At 47.4% G+C, this 23,126-nt stretch overlaps 2 protein-coding genes across 2 annotated transcripts in view; one reads left to right on the top strand and one right to left on the bottom strand.

Annotated features, from left to right (window-relative positions):
- The window catches only part of C2H5orf22 (chromosome 2 C5orf22 homolog), a 74,620-nt gene extending 67,613 nt beyond the window's left edge, over window positions 1–7,007 (bottom strand). The window contains exon 1 of the mRNA XM_033934988.1: window positions 6,599–7,007. Coding sequence (XP_033790879.1) covers window positions 6,599–6,739 — 141 coding nt within the window. The 5' untranslated portion in view covers window positions 6,740–7,007. The remainder of the gene's footprint in view (window positions 1–6,598) is intronic.
- A 335-nt stretch (window positions 7,008–7,342) lies between these two features.
- The window catches only part of DROSHA (drosha ribonuclease III), a 318,886-nt gene continuing 303,102 nt past the window's right edge, over window positions 7,343–23,126 (top strand). The window contains exons 1-2 of the mRNA XM_033934987.1: window positions 7,343–7,461; window positions 16,257–17,153. Of these exons, the coding sequence (XP_033790878.1) occupies window positions 16,264–17,153 (890 nt within the window). The 5' untranslated portion in view covers window positions 7,343–7,461; window positions 16,257–16,263. The remainder of the gene's footprint in view (window positions 7,462–16,256; window positions 17,154–23,126) is intronic.

Genomic DNA, 23,126 nt, shown 5'->3' with positions numbered 1-23,126 from the left:
TGAATCCCATTGATATTTTCTCGTTTTCTGTATCTTGCGTTTTTTTTTTTTTTTTTTTTTTTTTTCAGTCATGAAATCATACACTTACCAACCATAGCCCCGGCTAACCTAATGACCTAAATACCCTACACACAGTCCGTGCCCATGGGGAGGGGCTCTGGATTCATCTGCTGCTTCTAAAGGAAAGAAAATTAACAGGTATGACCATAATTTTACCTTCCATAGCAAAGCAGCAGATGAATCCAGACTAGTGGGATGTAGCAAAGCAAACTCAAACTGGGTGGGACGCCAATGCCGCCTCTGCCAGCACTGCCGCGCCAAAACTCGCCTCTGAACGGGCTGCTACATCTAACCGATAATGCTTTGAAAAAGTATTCCCTGACGACCAAGTGGCCGCCCGGCAAATCTCCTCTAATGACATCCCCCCGGACTCCGCCCAAGATGTAGCTAAAGCCCGAGTGGAATGAGCCTGCAGGTGCTCCGGAACCTTCTTCCCTGATAACACATAAGCCGAAGCAATAGCTTCCTTGACCCAACGCGCAATGGACGCTTTAGACGCCGCCATCCCTTTGTTTTTACCCGCGAACGCGACAAAGAGATGGTCCGACCGGCGAAAAGCATTCGTCACCTCCAAATAATGGAGAAGCATACGGCGGACATCCAGAAGCCGTACCGACAAAAAACGCTTCCCCCAATCCTCCTTCCTGAAGGATGGCAGAAACAGACTCTGGTTCACATGAAAGGACGAAACAACCTTAGGCAGGAAGGACGGCACCGTACGCACCGTCACCCCAGTCTCCGAGAAACGCAAAAAGGGTTCCCTGCACGAAAGCGCTTGCAACTCCGAGACTCTCCTTGCTGAAGCCATGGCCACCAAAAAAACTGTTTTCAGTGTGACATCTTTCAACGTGGCCGCTGATAGGGGCTCAAAAGGTGCCCCCTGCAACTTCCCAAGGACGAGTTTCAGATCCCACGCTGGACAAATACGCTTTACCGGCGGGCGGATATGGTTCACCCCCTTGAGGAAACGGACCACGTCCGGCTGCGACGCGAGAGCCGAGCGATCCACCCGGCCCCTGTAACAGGCAATGGCCGCCACCTGAACCTTTAAAGAGTTGTAGGCTAACCCTTTCTCCACGCCTTCCTGCAGGAAAGCAAGAATAGCCGGCAGAGAAGCCTTAAAGGGCGCCACTCCCTGGTGACCGCACCATGCCTCAAAAATCTTCCAGACTCTCGCATAGGAGGCTGACGTTGAAAGTTTCTTGGCTTTAAGCAGAGTGGCGATCACCCTCTCTGAATAGCCCTTCTTTTTTAGCCTCGACCGCTCAATAGCCAGGCCGTAAGACCAAAGCGGGCCGGATCTTCTATCCATATGGGCCCCTGAGACAGTAAGTCCGGCGTTACCTGGAACGTCACCCGCTCGCCTACCGCAAGCTGAATCAGATCTGCGTACCACGGCCGACGTGGCCAATCCGGAGCCACCAGGATGACTCTGCCGCGAAAGCGAGAGATGCGCTGTAACACTCGCCCTATCATGGGCCACGGCGGGAATACATACAGAAGGGAATTCGGAGGCCATGGGAGAGCTAACGCGTCTACCCCTTCCGAACCCTCTGTCTTGCGTCTGCTGAAGAACCGAGGCACCTTCGCATTGCGGGACGAGGCCATCAGATCCATCTCCGGCAAGCCCCACCGACGGACTAGCTGGCTGAACGCTCGAGGAGACAACTCCCACTCTCCCGGATCCAGAAGATTTCTGCTGAGAAAGTCCGCTTGCACGTTTTCGTGACCTGCAATGAAAGCCGCCGACAGAAGCGGCACATGCCTCTCCGCCCATCGAAACAACTTTCTTGCCTCTTCTGCTAACTGCGGACTCCGGGTGCCCCCTTGGCGATTGACATAGGCGACCGCCGTGACATTGTCCGAAAAGACTCTGGTCGGCTTGTCCTGAAGTAGTGACTGAAAAGCTAGCAGCGCCAGCCTGACCGCCTTTAACTCCAACAAATTGATGGGCCACTGGGCCTCCTGGACGGACCACCTCCCCTGCACTGACGCCTGCAGGCATTGGGCCCCCCAACCCTGCAGACTGGCATCCGTGGTGACCACCATCCAGTCCGGCGTGGCCAACGGCATGCCCTTCCACAGATGCAACTCGTGGAGCCACCACTGCATGCTGTGAGCTGCTCGACGACTCCATGGGAGACGCACATTGTAGTTCAGAGAAGCTGGAGACCAGCGGGAGAGCAGAGACTGTTGCAAGGGCCTCATGTGGTGCCGCGCCCAGGGGACTACCTCCAGAGTCGCCACCATGGAACCCAGCACCTGTACATAATCCCACGCTCGCGGTCTGGCCGTCCCGAGAAGAAGGCGAATTTGAGCCTGTAATTTCTCCCCCCGGTCTCGGGGTAGAAACACCTTCCCCAGAGCCGTGTCGAACTGCACCCCCAGATGCACCAACGACTGCGAAGGGGACAGAAAACTTTTGGGAAAGTTGACAATCCACCCCAACGACTGTAGGAGAGAAATCACTCGCTGAGTAACCGCCGCACTCTCCTGTCTGGACGAGGCGCGGATTAACCAGTCGTCTAGGTAAGGGTGTACCCGAATCCCTTCCCTGCGGAGGAAGGCGGCTACCACCACCATGACCTTGGAAAAGGTGCGGGGTGCCGTTGCCAATCCAAAGGGCATTGCCCGAAACTGATAATGCTGGCCCAGAATCGCAAACCGCAGATACCGCTGATGCGGAGGCCAGATTGGAATGTGGAGGTATGCCTCCTTGAGGTCGAGGGACGTGAGGAACTCTCCCGGTCGCACAGCCGCAATAACCGAGCGCACTGTCTCCATCCGGAAATGGCGAATACTGAGAAATCTTTGACTCTTTTGAGATCCAGCACCGGCCTGAAGGACCCCCCCTTCTTTGGCACAATGAAGTAAAGGGAATATATACCGGTGCCCACCTCTTCCGGGGGCACCGGCACCACTGCCCCTAGCTCGAGCAGCCCCTGCAGAGTCAACCGGACCGCGGCTCCCTTGGCCGCCCCATTGCACGGGGACACCAAGAAAGAATCTACGACGGGCGAGGCGAACTCTAACTTGTACCCTTCTTGGACAATGTCCAACACCCACTGATCTGACGTGATCGTGGCCCACTCCGCCCGGAACTCCGAAAGCCGGCCCCCTAAGGGAAAGGCGGAGGGAGCCACGCCCCCGTCATTGTGGAGTGCGAGAGGCTGGGGTACGTGTGGACTGCCCCGACGAGGGTCTCGTCGTACGAAAGGACCCCCTCTGCTGAAACCGTGGTTTCGAAGCAGAGGACGCAGCAGCAGCCGATCTGAAGAAAGGCTTACCAGACCTGGATCTCCGCGCATCCCTGAAGCGCGGTCTCGCTGCTGAGGGTCTAACCGGGGGCCTAGCCCTATCCTCCGGTAAACGCTGAGTTTTGGTATCCCCAAAATCTTTCACCAGTTTATCCAACTCATCTCCAAACAAGAAACCTCCTTTAAACGGGAGCCGTACCAGCCGAAGCTTGGAAGCAGCATCGGCCGCCCAATGCCGTAGCCATAGGGATCTGCGCGATACCACTGAAAGAGACATCTGCTTCGCCGACGCCCTAACAATATCATATAAGGAGTCTGCCAAATAAGCCAAGCCGGACTCCAAATCTGCCAGCTCCGCATGGACAGGACCACCAGACTCCGTTAAATTATCTGACACCACTTGCGACCACTGCAGACAAGCTCGTGCCGCATAAGAACTGCATATGGCGGCCTGTAAAGTCAGTGCCGCGACCTCAAAGGACATCTTTAAGGAAGATTCAATCTTCCTATCCTGCGCATCCTTCAACGTCACTCCCCCCTCCACCGGTAAGGTAGTCCGTTTGGTTACCGCGGCCACCAAAGCATCCACCCGGGGCAATCTAAACTTATCCAGTTCAGCCGGGTCAACCGGATACAAAAGCCGCATGGCCTTTGCCACCCTTAAACTGGCTTCCGGCGTATCCCATTGCGCCGAGATCAGCTCCTGCATGGCTTCATGCACCGGAAAAGACTTCGGAGGTCTCCGTGTGCCCGCCATCAGGGGATTACCTGCTACGACCGTATCAGCCTGAGAAATATTCAGCCCCTGTAAAGCCTTTGATATCAAGGAAGACAATTCTTCCCTATGAAATAACCTAAGCGCGGCCGGGTCATCCCCTTCTTGACCCGGGGGATCCCCTGCATCCCAATCCAGGACCTCCCCCTCCTCCAACGAGTCTGGAAGAGACAAAGGGGATCTAGGCAGAGTATCCTCTGCCTCCACGGCCACGAGCCTGCGCTTCTTTGCGCTCAGCGCCCTTGCTGGCGACCCCACCGTGCCCTCAGCAGGTTTGCCTGTCTCCTCAGGCACCACCGCCGACGTTGAGGGCACCGGAAGGGATACCGTGATCACTGGCACCGGCGGGGCGGACTGCGCCCCCTGTAACAAAAATGCCCTGTGCATCAACATTACAAATTCCGGCGAAAAAGAACCCCACTGAAGGGCCGCCGAAACGCCCTGCTCCGGGCCGGGGAGCGGGGCCGCGACTTCCGCCATTGCTCCCGCCTCCCCCACCGCCGCTGAACTTCCCCCTGCTCCGGAAGAGCCTCGCCGCTCTGACTCACCTTTGCGAGCCGGGGAAGTGTCCCGTGCCTCTGCGACCCGGGAAATCGCTATTTCACATGCCTGCAACAAAGCCCCTTCAGCCAGAGCCAGCTCACACTCGGCCGAGCAAAGGCCCGACGGTGTCCTGCGCGCTCCACAGCGCGAACACCTCTGACCGGCCTCCGTTGCCATGCCGCGTTTTCAGCGCGGCTGTTTTTTTTTTTTTTTTTTTTTTTACACGCGGCAAACGCCGCCGACTCCCGACTCCGCCCCCAACCACCCCTACAGTCGGGAACGCACTACTCAAGCCCCGAGGCAGGGAAAACACTCACCACTTTGGTCCCGCGCTCTCAGACGCCAGGATACAGCTGGTAAGTGTACTGAAGGCAAAATACAACGTCTGTAAAGCCCAGCACTAGACAGGAAGTCGACTGCTTTTTTTTTTTTTTTTTTTTACTGGAATGGAGACAGCAGACCCCTGCAGGACCAAGAACCCCTCAATCACACGGAGGGGAGGGTGGAGCAGGGACCTGGGAGGGCCCAGGTGTAACTCCTAAAGCCGGCACCAATCAGCCAGGCACCCCTGTCCTACTGAAGAGACTGAGTCTCAACAGAGGCAGTCCAACCGAACACCAAAATCTCCGGTAGCAGCTAGAATCCAAGAGCTAGTGGGCTAGCTCAGTCCCTGCTGGGAGATAGAGCAAAACTGAATCAACAGAAAGAACACCAGGCTTTAAGGCCAACTGTTAATCAGTTCTCTATCTCCACCTGCTGGTCGATGTGAGCTATACCCACTAGTCTGGATTCATCTGCTGCTTTGCTATGGAAACTGTAATAGATTGCTGCTAATCAGGACTTATTTTATAAGGAATTATTTAGTGTGTAAGAATAAGTTATATCTACTCATTTACTTAGCAAGTATTGTGTGATAATTATGAACTGAGTTTCATATATGTATTCGGATATTTTGTGAACAATAATTAGTTATTATTTACTGCTGGCTTATGAATTATATTATTATATCTATAATAAAACTCGTTCATAAAGCCCTGGTCTCTAATTTTGTATAAGTTGGCAAAGATTACAGGAGTTTATGGTTTACCCTTGCAACCAGTATACACGTGATTTGTTTATATAGTAATCATTTGTTATACCCATAAATCTACCTACAACCACAGCCCATCTCTTGCAAGTAATATATATTTTTGAGTATGGGTGTTTATTTTGTTACTCTACATTTTTTCTTGAGAGACGTTTAAATACCTACATGGAGTAAATGTGCATGTGTTGAGTCTCTTTCATTTGAAAGGAAGCTCTGGAATAAGAGGGTGTAGGATGAAGTTAAGAGGTTATATTATATGTAAGCTCCAGAGTACATAAGAATAGCCTTACTGGGTTAGACCAATGGTCCATCAAGCCCAGTAGTCTGTTCTCACGGTGGCCAAACCAAAACCCATGGAGTAGCAATATTCCATGCTACCGATCCAGGGCAAGCAGTGGCTTCCCCCGTGTCTAAAGAAATACAGTGTTTCCCTGGTGTTTTGCGGTCAGTGGTTCCGGTCATTCACAGTATTTTCCGACTGCAAACCGCCAAGGAGAGGACAGCTGAAGAGGCAGGAGAGAGCAGCCGGAGCGCCGGCGAGTGCAGGAAATCGGGGGAGTACTGTACTTTTTTACAGAAAGGGTGGCAGATGCGTGGAAGAGTCTCCCGGGAGAGGTGGTGGAGATAAAGACTATGTCTGAATTCAAGAAGGGTGGGATAGGTAAGTGGGATCTCTCAGAGAGAGTGGAAGAGATAATGGTTACTGCAGATGGGCAGACTAGATGGGCCATTTGGCCTTTATCTGCCATCATGTTTCTATGTTTCGGATGGGACTGATGTAGTCCCTCCAGCACACCGAAAATGGAAGAGAACATAATTTATACAGTCCAGCTCCGCGGCGGAGAAGGCAATACAAAGCTTTGGTTCCATGTTTACCTCATTGTGATCTTCTACTACATAAACAGGCAGCTGCTGGTAACACCTTCGAGGCGCTTCCGCCTCGCTGCTTTTCCCTGGCACGCCAGGAGAGAGAAGCTCCTCCGCGCTTTCGACCTCCCTTTCCCTTCCCCGCCGCATTACTGCGGGACAGCAGGGACTCCGCAAAGGCCAAAAAGAGTATCGTTCAGTGCAAAGTAAAAGAACAAACTGCAGTACTATTTCGACTCCTCCTATAGATCAGACACCCCCACCCCAAATAATAAAAAAAAAAATATATATATATCTACTTTCTTTTGTAGTTAATAAAAGTATAATCGCAAACTTTCAGCGCGTCCTCCCAACAAGAGTATGCAGAGAGGGATCAACGCTGACGCCTAACAGCAAAGACAGATGCACCACGTAGACTCACGTAAAGAGGAAGCGGATCTGGCAGCCATGTTTGATAAGGGAACTGAAGTAAGTGAAATGTTATTTGTCTTGCCGTTTGACTTATCAAAAACTTCGGATTTTGTTGCCCTAATCAAAGATGGCGGAAAGTACGAGCTCATCCAGTTACTTCCATAGAGTATAAGTCTGCGGCGATTGGCTACATTTGGTCCTATACTTAAATTATTCCCCCTCGCCCATGCTCCAGGAACTTTGTTTTTTGTCATGGAGTCCCGGAACTTGCAATGTTGCTGTATTGAGGGCGGGTCCTATTTTACCAATCAGAGGGAGCTGAGGGACTGATTTTGACCAATGAAAAACCTTTGTAGGAGGAGTGGGCGGGATTTCCGATAGCTTCGGTTCTGCGAGTGCAAGCAGTGCCGAACAGGTGGCTGTTGTTTGAAACCTTTCAGTTTCAGGTGTACAGCGCGCAGGTAAGAACAAAGTCGTGCGCACGAATTGGCATAGTCGCAGAGAGTGCGGAAAGTCTCGTCATAGCTGTGTGCATGTTGGATGTGGTGATGCAGCAGTGAGAAGAAGTTTCGTCTCTACCACCCAAGGGTAGACCCGAGGGTGGTAGAGACGAAAAATGTATCTGAGTTCAAGCAAGCTTGGTTAAAGTACATTGGATCGCTAAAGGAGGTGAATAGGTAATTGTTGGCAAGGATAATATACACAAGATAGTCTTTATGGTCTTTATTTTTCTCTGTTACTTGAGATGAGCTGTGAGTGCTCTTAAAATCCCATATATGAATATGGCAGTTTCACAAATAATGGTCTGCAAGTGAGAGTGATGTTGATTTAATAGACGGACTATTCACATTTAGAAATTCGGGTCAGAGGCATCCGTTATGGGTTTTATGAGGCAGCACCCAAAGTACTTAAAGAAGTGGAAAAGATTATGTTTTCTACTTTACCAGATAATTGATTCATTTGCCAACTCTGCTGCTGTCAGATACCTATACCCACTATAACCTCCCCAACCCTGAAATGTCCTGTTGACCATGTTTCCCCGCTTCTGCCAAAACTTCACTGGCTTCTGGTGATTTCTAGGATTCACTTTAAATGTACCTGCCTAATATTCAAGATCCTACATGGCATTCTTCCTTCCCTAATTCCACTATCCTGGAATTCTTCGAGACCTGACACTACCAGATCCGCCCACAAACTCAAACTATCTTTCCCCTCGTTAAAAGGCGTCATGTATACAGGTAAATTAGGGAAATCCCTTTTCTTCAAATTCACTAAGATTTGGAATAACCTCCCTGCCCCGCTGCTGAACCTAGGCTCATTCCAATTTTTCCAAAAGCATCTGAAAATCTCCAAAACGTAAAGCTATCTATTTAAATAGTAAAGCTAGCTATCCTCTTCATAACCTCTAATTTCTTATGTCCTTCCCTCATTTATTGAATTTACCTGTAAACCGTGCTGAGCTCTATCTTTATGGAGATGATGCGGTATACAAATTTAAAGTTTAGTTTAGTCCTGTCTAAATTAGATTGTAAGCTCTTTTGAGAAGGGACTGTCTATTGTATGTTAAAATATACAGCGCTGCGTATGCCTTTCAGCGCTATAGAAATAATAAATAGTAGTAGACACAGACATCTAAACACTTGGGTTCGTCCCGCAGTTTGGTCTGAGATTTAAAACCTTTGAGCACTGTTTATATGTCTTTGCAACTACATGAGAATGTTTTGAGAGTGTGATATGTGGCAGCTCCAGTGTGGTTCATTCTATACTTCTTTTGAATCGGGCCTCTACCATATTAGTATTTTTCCCTGATTGTGTGGGAATTCCACAAATAAGACTTGCTTACTACCAGTGTGTGCTATTAAACAGAGAGTTGTGAGGAACCCTATTATCTGAAAGACTTGGACATAAAAACCCATTTTTTTTTATATAGCCTTCAATTCATAACCTTACTCCCCACTGTCCACCCTAGCCAGCAGATTAACCATCCCCACTAACTGTATCCTCCACCCTGTCATCCTGTTTGTCTCACTTTAAACAGACAAGTGAGACAAACAGGATGACAGGGTGGAGGATACAGTTAGTGGGGATGGTTAATCTGCTGGCTAGGGTGGACAGTGGGGAGTAAGGTTATGAATTGAAGGCTATAAAAAAAAATGGGTTTTTATGTCCAAGTCTTTCAGATAATAGGGTTCCTCACAACTCATCTACACTTGGGATCTGTTGTGGATATTGCAATGTAACTGAAGAAAATAATTCAATACATATTAAAATATTACTACTATTAATTATTTCTATAGTGCTACCAGAAGGATGCAGCACTGTACAGAGTCACAAAAGAGACAGTCCTTGTAAACTCCTTCGAGCAGGACTGTCTCTTTTGTGACTCTGTACAGTGCTGCATCCGTCTGGTAGCACTATAGAAATAATTAATAGTAGTAATATTTTAATATGTATTGAATTATTTTCTTCAGTTACATTGCAATATCCACAACAGATCCCAAGTGTAGATGTTATGTTGATTGGGTTTTCTATTCCAGTGTTTCTCAACTCTCGGTACGTGTACCTTTAGGAGTACACGGGCCACTTGTTGAGGGTATGTGACCTGACCACCGTAGAGGATATTCCCGCCCATCTATAGAAACAGCTGGGAATCTCACCTTCCTGTCTGCCCCTGCCGCAGTCGGGGATCCCTCCCTCCCTGGCTGCCCCCCCTTCCCCCCTGAAGCCGACTCAGTTCTTGTTTGAGCTGCACTTGTTCCTTCAGTCTTCAGTGGCACTCCTTGTGGGGATGGTGCAGGCAACGATTTTCATGCTGCACGTAAGTAGCTGATCCGGAAACCTCTCCAACGTCAGAGTTGATGTCAGAGGGAAGGCCTGTGGGTTAACCACTTGCAGCGTGTAAATCACTGCCTGCGCTGTCCCTGCAAGGAGTGCCGCTGAAAACTGCAGGAGTGAGTGCGGCTCAAACAAGAACTGGGTCGGCTTTGGGGGACGGGAGAGTGGGATCATCCCACCCCGGTTGCGGCAGGGGGTGGGCAGAAAGGTGGGGTCCCTGGAGGCAGTGGCAGCTTCTATGGATGGGTGGCTACTTAAGTGCAGGGAGGGGGCAGGAGCATGATCTCAATACAAATGGAAGGGAGGGGGCATGAATATGGGACACAGAAGGGAGGGAGTAAGGGGGCACTAAATTGGGACAAAGGAGGGAGGGAATAGAAGGGGAGAATGTTGGGTATGAGTGTGTGAGTGGGAGGGAAAGATGGTGGCACATGGGGAAAGGGAGAAAGAGGAAAATTGGTCATAGATGAGAGAGAGAGATGCATGGGGGAAAGAAGGAAGAGAGAGGAAAAATGTTGGATATGGTGGTGGAGAAGGAACAGAGGGACAGATTGAAGGGATTGCAAGGGGGAGGAATGTTGGACATAGTGATGGAGGGTGTGATGTGGCATTTGCTGGAGAGGCGTGATAGAAGGAGAAATGGGTATGGGACTGGTGGGCAGTGGTGAAAAACACTGCACATGATTCGGGGATGAGAGAGGAAGAAATGTTAGATATGACATGTAGAGGGGGTGGGAGAGATGCCTGGATCTCTCATGACATGACAGACGGATAGTAAGAGAGAGAGGGAGACTTTTTGCCAATAGGGGTGGAGGAGAGAGGAAAGTTGAACTCATGGAAGGACAGAGAGAGATGTTAGTTGGTGAATGGAATAAGGTCTAGAGGAGAGGAAGCATGCAGGAGGCAGAAAGAAAGAAATAGTGGATGAGCGGTCAGAAGGAAGTGCAACCAGAGACTCATGAAATCACCAGACAGCAAAGGTAGGAAAAATATTTTATTTCCAATTTAGTGATCAAACTGTATCAGTTTTGAGAATTTATATCTGCTCTCTATATTTTGCACTTTATTTGTCTATTTTTCTATAGTTGTTACTGAGGTGAAATTGCAAATTTTAAAGTCATCTGCCTTGACCTCTCTGAAAAAAAACAATATATAAATAATTAACATTTTCTCTACGTACAGTGTGCTTTCTGTTTTTTTTTTTTTAATTCTTTATTCAGTTTTAACTCTTGCAACAATTGTACAATATTCAATCAGATAATTCGTACAAATCACTTGACATTCTAACAATTATTGTCAAATGCATATAAAAAGACCCCTCCCCCACCCATCCCATTCAATAGGAATAAACCCATTAAATCACATAACATACCTCCCCATCCCCACATTAAATATAGTCCTGTGTAATAAAAAGGTGTCCAAGGTGTCTAATCATTAGAATATGCAATCAATGGCCCCAAAATCTTTTTGAAACTATTATAATTTCCTTGCTGTATAGCAAGTACTCTCTCCTTTTTATAAATATGACAAACTGAATTCCACCCAAAGGTATAATTAAATTTAGTATAGTCGTTCCGATTTCCAGTAATATGTTGAATGGCAGCCCCCGTCAGTTTTTTTAATTTTGTGTTTGGCATTATGTATTAAGATTATATTGTGTGTATATGAAATACAATTAGTACTATTATTATGGGGGGGTGGGGTCAGAAGCAGAGCTTGGGCAGGGGTACTCGGTTGATATTTATTAGACTTGGCTTGAATAAGTTGAGAAACACTGTTCTAAAGCATTCCAATCCCTCTCGGGGGCCCTTCCTTGTAGACTGCCACTTTCAGAGGATGCTGCTGCTAAGCAGTGCAGGCTGGAGGTGGGCATATCTAAGCGGAATGCTTCTTCTCCGGAAAAGGAAGTTGCAGGGTTGGTGGATTTGGATACTGCCTCCCTCCTGGATGTCTTGAAGGAAAGGGAGATCGCCCACGATGGGGCTGATGATCCTGCAGCAATTTACCTCTTTTGAGGGAAGAACTGCCAACCTTCATTGTTGGTGCCCTAGAAGCCCTTAATATTTCATCTTCTGAGTGCTGAAGTCATGACCCTGGTCTCTGCTAATCCGAAGATTGCGTGTTTTCGCTGGCCCTCCAAGTCTTTTCTGCTTCATGAGGCCATCCAGGAATTGATCATGACACAGTGAACTCTGCTGGATGCAAGTCTTAGGATTTCAAGTGTGATGGACAAGTTAAAATTGTCAAAGCTGGATGCGCTTGTGGCCGCATTGACCATGAAGTCATCAATCCCCAGTGGAAGGGGGAGTGGCCTTGAAGGATGCTGGAATCTTCCCTTAGGTTGTCCTTTGAATTGGCAGCACTGTCCCTGCAGGCAGTGGAGTGTAGCTCCTAAGCAACAAGGGCTAGCCTCTCCTGGGTTCAGCAGTCGGCAGATGAGATGGTGGGCTCAGGGTCCCCTAGCCTTCAGAATCTTTCCTTGCTGGAGACGGGGTTGGCTTATCTGGCTGACTCTCTCTACAACTTGGTGTGCTCTTCAGCTAATCAAATGGTGCTAGCTGTTGCAGCTCGATAGGTGTTGTGGCTATGCCACTGGTTGGCTGACCCAGCTTTCAATCTCTGGTTAGTCAGGCTTCCATTTCGAGGAAAACTTCTTTTTTTTTGAGGAAAACTTCTTTTTTTTGAGAAGATTTGAAGAAGTTGATTAAGGAGTTAGGGGATTCCAAGATTCAGCGCCTTTCGGAAGACCACCCTAGGGCTTTGGGGAAGCAACTGCAGAGGTGGCAAAAGCTGCAAGATTCCAGAAAGTATCATCCTGGTTGCTCAAAGGCTTTCTAGAGATTATGTTTTGTTCAGTTCTGGTCCTTTTGACTGGTCAAGCAAAACCAGAACCAGGCCCAGTCCAATCGGACAGTGGCAGGCCCCTGATCCTCCAAATAATAAGCTGTTGCCCCGCTTTCCTCAGCTGCTTATAGGGGGGCGGCTGTCCCTTTTTTATGGAGAGTGCATCAAAATTAATATGGATCAGTAGGTCCTGGAAATTGTCAAAGATAGCTACAAGTTGGAGCTCGCCTTGCTGGTTGCCATTATGGATACCCTGGAAGACTTGCTAGCCTTGGGGGCTATTACCCCTGTTCTGCTAAGTGAACGGAGTCAGAGCAGATACTAGATTCATTTTGTTGTCACCAAGAAGGGGGATTCATTTGTCTGTTTGGACCTCAAATAGGTCAATCATTTTTTGACTGTCCGACGCTTCCACATGGAGACAGTACGTTCAGTGATGGCTGCGGTCTTGCCAGTGGAGTATCTGACAGCCCTGGATCTGAAGGAAGCTTACCTCCATGTTACTAAATCACCTTTTCATCGGTGTTACCTCTGCTTTTAAGTCCTTGGCCACCATTTTCAGTTTCGAGTAATGTCATTCAGACTGTCCACAGTGCCAAGGACCTTATCAAAGCATTCCTCTGGAAGGAGAGCATCAGGGTTCACCCCTATTTGGATGACTGTCTAACTTGAATGGCTTCACAAGAGCAGATTTGTTGCTGCACTGCCAAAGTTATCGAGATTCTACAGTCATTAGGCTGGGTGGTCAACCTTTCCAAGAGTCAGTTGCATCCTAGAGTTTGGAGTACGTGGAGGTACACTTTCACACATTGAAGGGGAAGGTATTTCCCAGAGTCTCATCAGGCCAAGCTTCAAGTGCAGGTTCTCGCATTGCTTTGAGCTCAGAGGCCCAGGATGTAGGACTGTGTTCAGGTACTGGACTCTTTGATGGCAACCCTGGATGTGGTACCACGGGCCAAGGCTCGCATACGCTCTTTGCAGTTGTCGATCCTTTCCCAGTGGTCACCAGTGTCCCAGGATTATTTTTGTCATCTGGTGTGAACATCTGCGTCCCAACACAGCATGAGTTGATGACTTCAATCAAACAGCCTGTCACAGGGGATTCCCTTGGCGTATCGTGAGTGGACAGTACTGTTGACAGTTGCCAGCCTGACAGGGTGGGGAGCTCACTGCCTTCACCTCAGTGTCCAGGGCAGGTGGTTGGTGTTGGATATTAGTTGGCCCATCAACCGCCTGGAGCTCTGGGCAATTTAACTGGCCTTGGCCTTCATCTCCACCCTGCGAAGCAAACCGGTTTGAGTCCTGTCCGACAATGTCACGACCGTTGCATACAACAGGCAGGGGGGAACTTGTAGTGCGCAGCTAGCAGAGGAGGCGAAACTGTTGATTCAGTGGGCAGAGGTAAATATGCCTCCTGTCCGTGGCTCACACCAGGGAACGTTGAATGTGAGATCGGACTTTCTCAGTCGCATGATGCTGGACCTGGTGGAGTAGAAACTGTCAGATGCCTCCTTTCAGTTGGTGACTCAAAAATGGGACATCCTACTCTATGACCTCATGGCATCTTATTGCAATGCCAAGGTTCTGTGCTTCTTCAGTAGGGGAAAGCGTTCAGGTCAAAAGGCTTGGCTGTTCTGCTACAGTCCTGGCCTCAACTAGCTGCTCTGTTTTCCCTCTGTAGCCCCTGATCGGCAGAGTGCTTCAACAGGTTGCACAGTACCACTTCGAAAGACTTTTAAAGACGGTGTTTTTGGTAGCCATGTCAGATTTACAGGCGCTCTCCTGCAGGCATCTTTATCTCTGTTTTTCAGAGGTGGGCAGGGGGTCACGATAAGGTTAGTACCATCCTTTTTTATTAAAATGGTCTCCAGCTTTCATGTCAACCAGTCATTGTTTCTCTCCTTTAGGAAGGAGGATTAACTAGATTCATATCGCCAGTTGTGCTCTCTGGATGTGCGCTAGGTACTGAGGTGCTACTGTGTCAAATGAGTTTCACCATTCAGATCACCTGTTTCTTCTCTTCGGGGGCTCTTCCTGGGGGTTGGCAGGCTCGAAGGCCACCACTGTGCGATAGATTAAGGAGATGGTTGGGGTCATTTTATCTGCTTTTGGGGAGGTCCTCTCCATTGGCAGTTAAGACACACTCGATGTGGTCTCTAGCAGCTTCATGGGCGGAGACATGATCAATTCCCTTGAAGAAAATTAGCTGATTGACTACTTGGGCTTCATTGCATACTTTTTGAGAACACTATTGGGTGTATGTGGCAGCACAGTTGGTGGCAGCCTTTGAGGCTTCAGTCTTATTGGCAGCGCTAGCTTTGGCCCACCCTACTTAGAGACTGCTTTACTACATCCCACTTGTTGCTGATGACGGGGAAGGTAAAATTAGTTTTTACCTGATAATTTTCTTTTCCTTAGTCGCAGCAGATGAATCCAGGGCCCACCCTATGGGGTGAGGCGCTGAGGTTGGTCTTGTGCCTATCTTGTTGGCTTTTTTTCCCTCCTTTTCTTGTCCATAGGTGGTGTGCATGCATTCAGGTGAGGAGGTTGGATTGTGATATCCTGTTTTGCATTGATATGAGTATACTTAACAGTAAGGAGGCAAAACCATCCTAGATATCATGGAAAGCAGTTTAGTGTTCTCTATCTCCACCTGCTGTTAGATGGACACAACCCACTCATTTGGATTCATCTACTATGAGTAAGGGAAAGAAAATTATCAGGTAAGAATTAATTTTACCCTTTTACAGCTTGATGCCAGAACCATGGAAGACCTCAGGGAGGGGGATGAAAGAACAACACTGACGCTGACCTTTTTAGAGTGAACCTTCCTAAGGTTGTTGGGTCCAAATACTGCACAGTCAAAGAGAAAAAAAAAGTTCTGTACCAGGACTAACTTGTCCTGCTGTGTGCTAATAGAGAATGCCTTCTGCTGCTCAAGTCAGAGCAATGTTGATCAACTCCTTTACTATACTAACAAAGAAGGACGTGAGTAGAATCTCTGTCTCCATCTGCTGGCAGGAGGTTATATCCCTTATGTGTGGTTTGGCATGATGAATAGCAACCCGGAAAGTTCTTTAATATTTCTCAAGCCTTTAGTTAACTTTTATTTCAGTTTGATTTTTAGCTTTATAGTGAATTATATGGTTGGTTCAATGTGTTAACAATGTGGCTTTTATAATTTTGTCTATATAGTTGTTTTTTGATTAATTAGATATTTTAAATAGTTTTTGAGGTCATTTTTTATATTTATGTTTGTTTACATTTGTAATTCATATAGAGTTTTCAAACGTTCATGTGGAATATTAGTTTTTGGCAAATAAATAGCTGCACAAACAGAAAAAAACCCTCTTAACTGTACGTCAGAAATTGTATTAAAAAAAAGAAAATTCAAAACCCAAACCCATTCCTTAGGTGTGCTTAATTATACTCAGAACAAACCAAAATAGCTTAAACTGTCAGGTTGTGTAATTTGTAAAATATTTCTCATCTTGGGATCAACTGCTCTTGCATCCTGATGCAAGTTTACTACCCTTTCACCTGTGATCTTTTGTTTCTTTGCTTTTGGTTCTTGAAGGGTTGAGATGTCTTTCTACTCTGAGAGAGAGAATGCGCATGATCATGGAGGGTCTGGAGCGAGACCATCAGCACAAACATTCAGGCCACAGAACCTGCGAGTATTGCAGCCTCAACAGCCCCCAGCATCTTACCAGTATGAGCAGCCCACTGCCCCACTGGCTACCTTTTCCAGCCCGCCTAGCACCAATTATGTTCCACAGAGGCCTGGCTATGTGCCCTTTCCTCCTCCTGTTCCTCCAGCAACACAGAGTTCAGTAAGCCCCTATCCTTTGAGGCCTCCATTCCCGAGCCATTCAGTAAGGCCTACTTTTGCAACACCTCCATATTTTCCTCCTGCACCTCCAGCTGTGCACAACACTGGTAACACAGCAGCAGCCACAATCCCAGTCCCAGCCCCAGTCCCAGCTCCTCCACCGCCGCCATCCAGTGGACAAAATCCATTCCCCTATGGGTTGCCTCCATCCATACTTCCTCCTCCAGTAATGCCACAGCAGGTCAGCTATCAGTCTGTGTATGCTACCACCTACTCGCAACAGGCTTTCCCCACATTTCCCCCACCTCCTCCTGCACCTCCTCCAAATTTCAGCAGTTACCAGCATAGCTCATACTACTTCCAGAGCAGCAGTCACTACCGTCACGCCGCCAGCCACTACTCAACAGAGGCAGCCCCAAATGAACGGAGGAGCCCCGAGAGAAATCGGCATTATGATGAGCAGCGACACAGAGCGTACAATCATGGCCATGGGGAAAGGCACCGCTCGGAGAGCCATGGGGATTGGCGGGACCAGTGCAGGGGCCCTGACAGAAGGCGGCAGGAGAGCAGTCGGCACAGACCAGAACATAACCATGACCACAATAGAACCCCATCTCGTCATAGGAGCTATGAGAGAAGCAGGTAAATCCTGGTGTTGCAGTTTAACTGTTCATGTCTTATGGGGTTTAGGAAAGAAGAAAGAGTGTGGAGAATAAAGGCTGTATTACTGGTGATACAATGAAGTACAAATTTATTTTGAGCGCTAGTAAAAAAAACCAACAAAAAACAGGCTGACAAACAAGTCTGCCCCTTCCCTAGGATAATGCAGTCTCTTTAGTGTTATAACTTTTTGTAATGCATAGAAGACATTTTCACATGGTCTCATTTGAGACAGAGAGCAGGTTTTGTGTGTGTGTGTTTTTTTTCCCCCAGGTTTTTGTTGATCTTGAATTTTTGAATGATACTAATTTAGGCTGTCATTTTATAAACCGTATTTGTGTTTGATACATGCATAAACTGGCACGTAAACATTTATCTTGCATAAACATTCACGTCTCATTTTACAAAGCTCGGATATGAAAGCATCAAACCCAAGTGCATGTAAATGACAGGGGATGGGGTGGGGTACGGCCTAGGCGTTTCTTGGGTGGGACAAAGACATGTCAAGTTCATAGATGCTTATTCCCTATTTCAGAAGGGCACTAAGGCCCTGATTCTATAAAAAGCGCCTGCTGTTAGGTGCCTAGATTGGCATGCCCAGCCTATCTAGGCGCCCAACTTAAAATTAATTGAACAGCGCCATTAAAAAAACAATTGAAAAAAATATTTTCAGGTAAGCATCTACACCAAGGCATCTATCTGACAATTAGGTGTGGAGTTTTGACATGGATTGTGTTAGGCGCCAGTATTTTACGCCAAGAAAACCCTGGCCTAATGTACCGGTGCCTAACATTATGACACCTACCAGCCAGCGCCTAACTAGATTTAGCTGTCGCTAGGCGCAGTTCTATAAAGGGCGCTTAACTTTGAATGCCATGTGGTAGGAGCCATTTCCATAGGCACCTACCAATTTAGGCGCCATTTATAGAAGGGCTCTAAGGCCCGGATTCTGTATAGGATGCCGGCCCCCTACACCCACCCAAAGTTAACCCAATTCTGTAACCGAAGTCCATGTTGCAGACGCCGGTTACAGAATCGGGTTTAACATGCCCAACACCTCTCCCCGGACCCCCCCCCCCCCCGAAGATCGCTGGTAGGAGGGTGTCTTACTTTCAAGTTGGACCGGACGGCTCCTCGCACGTCCAGCCAGTAGGCCCGCCTCCGTCCAAATGAGGCGGGCCCGCCCCTCCCCTCCCCTCCCCTATAGTAGGAGGGGCCTTAGGCGCCTGGACCAGTCAGACCCTAGGCTCCTGTGGGTTGGGCAGGGGAGGGGTGGGTCCGCCTCATTTTGAAGGAGGAGGGCCTGTTGGCCGGATGTGCGAGGAGCCATCCGGTCCAATTTGAAAGTAAGACCAAGGGGGGGGTTCGTTGGGGGGGTCTGGCAGGAGGGGTTGGGTACCCTCCTGCCGCGATTGTTGGGAGGGCCGTTGGGAGGTTGGCAGGAGGGGTTGGGCACCCTCCTGCCGCGATCGCTGGGGGGAGGAGAGACTTGCGGCCGTAGCCGTGGCTGCTATACTAATCACAGCAGGGAAATCCTTGCCGCAGTTAAGTACAGCGTCTGCATCTATTTACCATGTAGGCCAGCATTTTGCGAGCCTACATTGTAAGCATCTCCCGTTCTGGTAGGAAGACGTGTAGGGCCGCCTAGGTTTGCTTAAGGCTATCGTCTAGCCTTAGGTGAGCTTAAGCGGGCTTGCGGGCCTCTCTAGGCTCCCTGGAGGCGCCTTCAATATAGGCGGCCTGCCTGGGGAGCATTTTTTTTTTTTTTTTTAAGAAAACATGCCTCCCGATTGGCTGATTAGACAACTGTAGGATGCCTATAGCTGCCTACAATTGGGAGCACTTTGCAGAATCGGGGCCTAAATACCTGTGTCCCAAAAGATCAATGCCAGGAGTTACATCTTCTCCCAAGCACATTTGTTTTACATAGTAACATAGTAGATGATGGCAGATAAAGACCTGAATGGTCCATCCAGTCTGCCCAACCTGATTCAATCTAAAAATTTGTTTTGGGAAACAACTGCTATTGAGCAGCACTCTAATGGAGGGATTGGGGAAGGAGTTGCCCCCTTAATTCCCCAGTAGTTTTTGCCCCCCCCCCATGGCCAACTGTGACAATGTCAGGATAATAACTATTTAATAACCATAATAACTATAATAACTAATTAATAACTATAATAACTAATTAAGTTTCCAAATTCACTAAAGATATATTTTTTTTCAACTTGTATTAATGAAACCCACAACAGCTACAGAAACACACCTACTGAAGCTTGTCACACGATTTTAAAATGGCATTTATAAATCTGAGCAAGTTTAGCAAAACACTTGTGACATGACGAATACATTCCTGCTCTAATTAGTAGCTCTATTTTAGAAAGGTCATAGAAGTAGGAATTGAGATATGCAGGTCAGTGTGTTAAGTTTTACCCGTATTTCAGAACATAATCTGTCAATGTGACATGTTCTTTGCCAGTAGATAGTGTGGCCGGGCCCGTCCCCGTCCCCGAGTACGTGGGAAAACCAGGCTCGGACCCCAGGGAAGATTTTTGTTGTGCCTTTTATGTGGTTGGTTTAAAGAAAAACCTGGATACGGATTTTGGGAATAAAACTCCACCAGGTTTAATGATGCAAAGCAGGAAAAAAACAAAAACTTTCAAACTGAGTTATTAGGACACTCTGCGATCCCTTGTACAATTTCATGTACTGAAGTCCAGGACACACTAGGGCTCCGGTTCAGGAACCGGACAGTCCTTATTAACAAAAGACTTAATTTAAAAAAACCCTCAGGTTTCTTCAGTTCATTTACTGTCCCATATTCCTGGGATCAAAGCTGAGCACAGCCAATGTCAGCTATTTTATTCTCTTCAATCAGAGCAGAAACAAAACTAATATCTCTTCTTTTCCTATTTTCCTCTGTGTCACGCTGTCCTCTTAAAGGACGTCCACAGCCCTGCCTGACAGGATGTGCGGGGCAAGCCTCCCTTTTCTTAAGGTCTTCAGACCCTCCCGATTATGCCCCTATCTTCTCTCATCTCCAGCTCTCCTGGAGTCTTGACAAAATGTTGTTACAGAAACGTTTACAGAAAAATAACTAGACTGTTTCCCTACAGGCCAGAACGGAACCCTCATACACTGTTCCCTCCCAAGTCCATGTCCTCATCAAACATACTTTCCTCAGGGTCACTACACATTTCCCATTCAGCATTTGGGGAACTGGGGCTTTCCATCCATACATTCTTTTCAGACTTTACCTCCCATCCTCCTCTCTGTGTGCCTGCCAGCTCTCCTGAACCGTTTTCATTAGGGTAAACTCCAAGCCCTTCCCTCCAAGGCTTAATAGGCAAGTCACTATACCTCCTGGGAGTTAAACTTCCTCTCCTTATGAGCTGGCCTTCTGCAAATCTTCTTTGCTGGAGATTAGGAGCAGTGTGGAAGCTACGATCTCTCCGTGTTGCTGGGCTCTCCCAATCGGAGCCAGCTGAGCTCCCCTGATTCCCTTGCCGGTTTCCTATTTGAGGCTTCTCAGCCTGCCAACTACGGTGGCTGACTCTACCCCTTCCTAAGTGGGTTTCAGGTTTCTCCCTAGCTCTAGGAAAAGAGTAATAGGGGAGATTTTCTGTTTTCAGTGCCCTCCCTGCCAAACTTCTGGGCTGTGACTTAACCTGTCTGTTTTCCTTTCTTTCTGGTTGTGCCAGAGTACGGCTGTCAGCAGGGTGTTCTTGCTTTATCCTAGTGCCTGCAGGTTTGAGAACTTCACTCTGGGCTGGTCTAGCTGCCTTTTGGACCGTGACAGGAGCTTCCCTGTCACAATAGAGACAGAGCAAACCTGCTTGCTTTTTTATATAGCCTATTCAAATTTTACTGCACACTATTTAAAACCATAAACGGTGACAGCCCAACCTACTTGAACAACCGACTCATCCATAATACCTCAAGCAGATATAGAAGATCTCACATCCCATTCACACACCCGCCAGTCAAAGAAGTTAAACAAAAAAAACTTTACGATGGCCTCCTAGCCACCCAAGCAGCGAAACTGGATAACCAAATCTCCAATCTGCTGATAATGACCACGGACTACAGGTTATTCAGAAAAGAAATAAAGACCATACTCTTCAAGAAATCCCTGATTAAGTCTTAACATCACAATTACCTCATTCCTCCTATCTTCTTCTTAACTCCCTGAGAATACCCGCCCTATTCCCTACCTTCACTAGTCATGACCACTGATCTCTTCTTGTGACAGACCACTGTTCTCTTCTTGTAACAGATCAACCTTAAATCTTTTGTAATCCGCCTTAAACCGCAAGGTAATGACGGAATAGAAATCTCCAATGTAATGTAATGTAATATAGGCTGCTGCAGCGGAAAAACTGCTTAGCATTGCTGTGCTTTCAGCCAAGGAGAAGATGTGGCTTATGATTTAAGTTTATTTAATATACTGCCCTTCCGCAGGCAATAACAGAGTGGTTGCCATAAAAACAATTCTAAAAATAAAATCACATGCACCCCAAGAAGCTGAACACCATTAATAACTGGAAAGTTAAAATAGGAAAAGGAAAGAGGTGAGGCAAGGGGGGGAAAAAGGGAGCTGCGATACTAGTAGACCCTAACAGCATCATTTGTGCCCAACCATATATTAAGGAATTGTTTGAAGAGAGAGGTTTTCAGCAGGGATCTAAATTTAAGATAAACAGGTTCCAGCCAAATTGAGGGAGAGAATTCCAAAGAGAGGGTAAGATGCAAAAGAAATCTCCATTCCTATTTAATTCTTAGTGGACTTGGCGAACTGATAGGATCTGAAGTCATTTATCATTTAGAGAACGCAAGGCTCTTGGTGGACAATAAGAGTGAATAAGGGAAGGTAAATATGATGGGACATTAAATTTTAAATAGATTTTAAATTGAGAAGAATATTAGATAGATAATGGGGGAAGCCAGTGAAATGATGGATATATAATGGAGTACTAGCAAAATGAGTACATGTGAAAGAATGCGTACAGTAGTATTTTGAATGTAATCTATGAAGCTGGTACTGTGGAAGTCCAGAGAAAACACTGTTGCAATTGTCTTGGGTGTACAGAAAAGAGCAAATGGATCTGAATTGTTTCAGGGTGAAAAAAAATCAAGATTTGTTAAGGCAGAAATATGATGATCATAAGAGAGTTAGTTGTTGATCTGAAATAACTCCCAAGTACTTGAAATGAGAAACCAAAGTAATAGGGGAATTCAGCAGGATTGAGCTCTTCCCAGTAAACCAGAAGGCAAGAGACTGATGGATTGAGAAGATGGTTATCAGAAAGCCAGGAAGTGGCTGACTATAGCACAGAAGTAAAAAGAGAGATCAGGGTTAAAGGGACTGGTTTCAAGGGGTCAGTAAAATATCGATAGCTTGAAGAAAGCCAGGGGACTTAAAGAGAAGATGAGCAAGTCGATGAAGCCGTCCGCGCAATGTGCAGCGGCGGCGAAAAGGGCGAAAAGAATGCTAGGAATGATAAAGAAGAGGATCACAAATAGATTAGAGAGGGTTATCATGATGTGCCCTCACCTGGAGTACTGCGTCCAGCACTGGTCGCCATACATGAAGAAGGACACGGTACTACTCGAAAGGGTCCAGAGAAGAGCAACTAAGATGGTTAAGGGGCTGGAGAAGTTTCCGTACAGTGAAAGATTAAAGAAACTGGGCCTCTTCTCCCTCAAACAGAGGATATTGAGAGGGGACATAATCGAAACATTCAAGATACTGAAGGGAATAGACTTAGTAAATAAGGGCAGGTTGTTCACCCTCTCTAAGGTGGGGAGAACGAGAGGGCACTCTCTAAAATTGAAAGGGGATCGATTCCGTACGAACATAAGGAAGTTCTTCACCCAGAGAGTGGTAGAAAACTGGAACGCTCTTCTGGAGTCTATCATAGAGGAAAACACCCTCCAGGGATTCAAGACAAAGTTAGG

Source organism: Geotrypetes seraphini, chromosome 2 (genome assembly GCF_902459505.1).
Source record: "Geotrypetes seraphini chromosome 2, aGeoSer1.1, whole genome shotgun sequence".
In the NCBI taxonomy this organism is placed as follows: Eukaryota; Metazoa; Chordata; class Amphibia; order Gymnophiona; family Dermophiidae; genus Geotrypetes; species Geotrypetes seraphini.
The sequence above is the reverse complement of the archived record's forward strand: the minus strand, read 5'-3'. Positions and strand labels throughout refer to the sequence as shown.